Here is a 5,123-nt window from a genome sequence, read left to right as displayed (position 1 = left end):
TCTAACGAGGGATGTTTTTTTGGGGGAGGGGGTTTGGGCTTTTAACAAACACCAGGCAGCTTACAGTTCCTTAAAAGGTGGGACCCAGCACGCCCTTAGAAATTGGTTTACTCAGAAGCACCGAGATCTTTTCCACCTCTCCGATTTTTTTTTTTTTTTTGGTTTGTTTTCCTTGTGGGACACTCGCTTTCCAGGATAATTACACGGGCCAGGCGGTGTCGCAGCCTCCCCTCTCCCGCTCTCGCCTACCCACGGTTTACGGAGGTCTCGCCCTCCTGCGCTAGGCCATCGGGCTGCGGTCCCTCCAGAAGCGCGGGGCCTGCGGGCCGGGCCGGGCCGGACCGGACCGCACCGCCCGGCCGGAGCCACGCGGCAGGCCACGGCTCAGGCTCCGCTGTTTCCTTTAACAAAACCGAGCGGCGGTTAAACAACCATCGGCTTCTACCGCCCGCTGACGGCGCCGCCGCTGCGCCACACGCGCCCGCCCGAACCGGCCCAGACCGGATCCGACCGGATCGAACCGGCCCGCCGGGACCCCCTCACGCCGCACTCGCTCGCTCCGGGAGGGCCGCCGGGGACTCACCCTCCGGCGAAGAGGTGCAGCAGCGTGTTCTCCTGCGGAGCCCCCGCCATGCCGCCCCGGTCCGGTCCGGTCCGGTCCGGTCCGGTCCGGCCGGGTCCCGCCGCCCCGCGCCGCCGGCAGCCCGAGCGGCACCGGGAGGCCGGTCCGCGGCGCGCGCGCGTGACGTCGGCAGGCGGCGCGTCACAGGCGTGCGCGCGCGAGAGCTGACGTCACGGCGCGCGCGCGCGCTGCGCCGCGTGGGTCGCTGCGCCGCGTGGGCCGCCGCCGCCGTGGGGGCCGCCGCCTGCAGGGGGTTCGCGGCCGCCGTGGGGGCCGGCAGCTCGCACGCTCTGGGAGCACCCCGTCTCTTTGCGTGGAAGCCCCGGGGAATACGTTAAAAAGCTGCAGAAAGACCCTAGCTCGGCAGGTGTTCCCAACGCGCGAGTTTTCGCCTACCCTCGGCGACGGAAGGGGCTGGAAGTAAACGGCCTCCTAGCTGAAATTCAGATCCAGGCACGGGAGGCGCCCCCTCCCTTACGGCACAAAGCAGACTTCCCAGCCCGAGTGCTGCCACGACTTGGGAGTTTCAAATCTGGTGGGTGTTTCCCCAGAGTTCAGCCTGCTCAGAGGGGGGGAAAAAAAAAAAAAGCGGTTTAAGGTTAAAACCAAGAGATGAACCAACACCCAGGCCCACCCTGGTGTCAGTGCTGCTTGGCCTGTCCTGGATCCTCAGTCTCCAAAGAACAGACCTTCCAGACCTTCGCTGCTTTTCGAGGTGATGGTGGTGAAGCCCAAGCTGCTATAAAGATCTCTAGCCTCTATGTCATCTTGTTTAGTGGCTGAAAGGTAGCGATTTACTGAAGCAGAATCAGTCTAGTGGGCAGGGGTGGGGGGATCCCTTGTCTATGGAGTTTCCTGAGACTAAGGCCCTGGGTAAGGCTTTGTGTCATATTCACAATACCTTCGGACTTGCAGGAATTACTTCCTGGAGGTGTAAATACCCATTTTAATACAGCGTTCAGTAGTCTAAAGCAAAGTTGCTGCTCTGGCTGCTTGGTCCCTATCCAACCTGAGATCCTGAGGATCCCAAGTCGTCCCTCCAGATTCTGTTGAGTTACTCTTTGTAATGATGTAGAACGTATAGCACAGATCCAGACAGCTCAGTGGATTTGCTGGTTGCAAATACATCAAGGAAGCTGTGCCTGTCTAACAGAGAGATCAGTGAAGAGGTTTTTGTAATGCATAATCCCAACAGTCCATGCAAATAAATCTGAGAATAGAAAAACCTGAGGAAGAGATGACTCAGAAGAGAGCCCGTAACCTCTGCGAGGTTATCAGAGTGCGGATGGCTCTATTAACATATCTCTTGTGTTTGCTGATGGTATTGATTCAGCCACCTGATCTTTGGAGGCCAACCTATTTTATAATGCCCCTTACCAGCCAATAAAACCATTGACCTTATCACAATGACAAAAAACTTCTAGCTAGGTATAAACTGTGAGAAAACACCTCTATGGCATCTGATAACATATCAATGCAGCCAGAGACTGGCTGTAAAAATCCTCTGCTAAGATTTCCTGCTAAATACTTTGCTATCTTTGCTCTCTCAAAGCCTATTATGCTGCAAAGGAGTTGGCTGCTATAAAGGGTGGGGTGGGGGGGTTGTAAATATATAGTGGCTTCTTCAGGAAATCCTAAGGAGCCTGGATGTTTGTTGTCAAACAAGGATGAGTTGCTAAGGTTGAGCGTCCCTCAAAGACAAGAGAGAGAGGTACATGTCAGAGCCCAGCTATCTGTATATGTACAGGTTGATGTAGTTCTCACAGACTACAGGCTTCCTCATGAAGAGGAAAGTTCTAAATTTGTGTTGTTTTCCTGGCATTCAATAACAGTGTACGTCAGGCAACCTATCCCAGGGAAGACATACAGGGTATAGGAGCAAAAGGCACCTCTCTGCAGATGAGTGCAGTGCCAAGGTATCCAAAACCGAAGGCATTCTCATGCACAACTGTGGGATAAGATGTCCATGCGCAGCAGCTGTGTGACACACGCACTCTGCATTGGGTATGTGCTCACATAAGCACATGTGCGTACCCACTGAAAGCTGGGCCAAATGTTCTCCTTTGTACGCGTACACAAACTACAGTGCACAAATGCTAGCCTTTTTTGTTCACACGCACGGAGGACAATTGCACACAATTACATGCACAGGGCTTGGACAGGCATTGTCCTACATGCGCGGCCAGAAAAGCTCCCCACGCACATCAAACCAGTTTTGACCCCCAGTTTTATGCTTCCGGTCCCACAGAGACAAGGCAACCCTTCTCAGAGCGTATGTATGTGCACAAACACCACAGTTTGTGGAGAGCTCTGCAGTGGCAAGAGGTTATTTATAACCCACCAGCAAACTTAGGAAAGCAGCTCCTAGATCAGATGGGTTTGTTAAGCCTGGGGAGGTGCCAGGTCTTCTTTTGTAGCATGGAAACAGGAAGCTGGACCTGAGTGAGAGAAGAAACACTGCTCAAAGCAGGAGGCAGAGGGGAGAAAGGAGAAATTGGCCTGCTTGGAAAACAGGGAATGGGGTGACTGTGACATGGGAGGGAGAGGAAGGAGGGGAGATATCCAAGTAGAAAAAGTACTGGTCGGCTGTCGCAGAGGCACGGAGATGTGGGGGAAGCTGATCCTGACAGAAGCTGACAGGCCAGAGTTGTGCAAGCCGTATGAAAAAGGGTGGGAAGTTGCTATGGCAAGAGAAGAAGCTGCAAGTTTCTGGGCCCAAAGAAGGAGGGAAAAATCAGTGTCTCTAAGCATCTTGAGCGTGCAGGTCTTGCAGAATGTGCACCTGGGATGGGTGTCCCTTCCCTGGGTATGTTTTGTTCTGTTGCTGTCCCATTGCTCTTTCCCTGTCCCTGTGCTGTGCTCATGGAGGAATCTCTTCCAGCTGTCACTTGATAACTGGGCAGTGGGCTCGTCTGTAAGGCAACAGGCCAAACAGGAGCAAGAGCAGCTGACAGACAGGAGAGCAGAGCCAGGGCCCTTGTCTCGGCCGCACAGAGGGGTGTGCGGGAGGCGTAGGCTCAAGACAGCCACTCACCGAACAGCTTCCCGGAAAACCCTCTGGACAAGGGTTTCTAGCGGGCCTGCCTGTGATCTGAGACCTGTGGAAGGATGTGTCCAGAGCTGAGCGGTTTTTAAACGCAGCCATTTTGAGCCATGGTTCGCTGACTAGCGTGGCAGGGTTATGCATGCGTGAGGGAGGTCAGATTACAATTCTCAAAGTTAAAGCTGTAGGGCCTGATTTCCAGTTCCTCTATTTCTGTGCAAAGCTAAGCGGAGGTAGGACAGATAAAGGTCAGCAGACTTTGCACTGTTTATAACCTTGGGTTTAATATGTGTCCTGCATCCTATAGCCCCTTACAAATGTAAAGATGGGCAGCTATAGAGAGTAGCCGTAAGGGCAGCCAGCAGCCCGGCACCTCCCTCTCTGACACCTGTAGGAGATTCACCAGGCATAGGAAAACCTGCAAAGACTCAGCTCTTACAGAACCAGCGGCCTTTGAGGTTTGGTACTTGAGCTCTAGTAATGCATGTGGAAGAAATGCAAGAGATGTCTGACTCCTGCTGCCCACAGAAGCAGCAGAACCGCCCGTGTGTCGACTGCTCAGCCACCACATCCACAGCCCAGCATAGTAACGTAAATGTCCATGGATTTCAGTTTAATTTAATACGTTGCAGCAGCTAGAATAGAGTTTCTTAGGCAATTACTGGGACTCGGTGCCACCCAGGCTCTCTAGGTTAATACTTTTCTGCTTAAGTTCTCTGTTCGCTGCATGAGACCTCCTATCCCAAATTTATCCCCACTAAGAACCAGTTTACAAGCTGTTGAGAAAAGAGAGTTTATATAATGACAGTGAGGTAATGACAGGCAAGGCTATTAATGGACAGCACTGCCTCTAAAGAATTCTAGGTAGAGGGGAGGACTCTGCACTAATATAATGCCATCCTGGTTGGAGCCAGTATTTTGATTAAAACCTTATCTTTTCACCTGATGGCGCGTTTGCACTGCAGAGACTTCTGCGACTAAGGGTACGCCCGCAGAGCCCTCTGGTGGAAGTACCATTTAAGACCACGGAAAGATTTTATTTCTGCCAGCGCAGTAGTGGCAGCTTCTGGAAATGACCTATATTAGGGTGGCAAAAGTGTCCTTCCATCACTAAATCTGAGGTTAGCAGAGACTTTGCTAGCATAGCTAAGTCAGAAAGCTTATGGTTTTCTATTTTTTTAGGTGATAAATTATGCTAGCGAAATTTATTCTTTGCCGTGTTTACCGTTGCCGGTAACATAGTGGAAGCGGCGAAAGACGCCATAATTATCTTTCTGAGCTCATTAAAGAATCTGTGGCACGCAATTCCCTCTAGGTGTCTTGACTGGCAATTTGAGTACGCCCAAAGCTGCAAAAGAAGCCTGTTTGACTGCAGACCACTGTCTCTCCAACACAACAGCTACAAGTTACTGGCAGTTGTACTCAGCATGACTCCAGGCTCCAGACATTCATGTCATC

At 52.4% G+C, this 5,123-nt stretch overlaps 1 protein-coding gene across 4 annotated transcripts in view; it reads right to left on the bottom strand.

The window, feature by feature from the left end:
- The window catches only part of SLC25A33 (solute carrier family 25 member 33), a 62,468-nt gene that overhangs the window by 21,638 nt on the left and 35,707 nt on the right, over positions 1-5,123 (bottom strand). Inside the window, exon 1 of one of the 4 annotated variants that reach the window (XM_068915800.1) lies at positions 584-767. The exons of 2 other annotated variants lie outside the window; for them this stretch is intronic. In XM_068915800.1, coding sequence (XP_068771901.1) covers positions 584-633 — 50 coding nt within the window. In that variant the 5' untranslated portion in view covers positions 634-767. Of the gene's footprint in view, positions 1-583; positions 768-5,123 lie in introns of those variants that run through there. One more of the 4 variants, XM_068915803.1, reaches the window with a different exon arrangement.

The sequence above is a fragment of the Struthio camelus genome, chromosome 21, assembly GCF_040807025.1.
Source record: "Struthio camelus isolate bStrCam1 chromosome 21, bStrCam1.hap1, whole genome shotgun sequence".
NCBI classification, from domain to species: Eukaryota; Metazoa; Chordata; class Aves; order Struthioniformes; family Struthionidae; genus Struthio; species Struthio camelus.
Note: the sequence above shows the minus strand (reverse complement) of the source record. Positions and strands in the feature narration are given on the sequence as shown.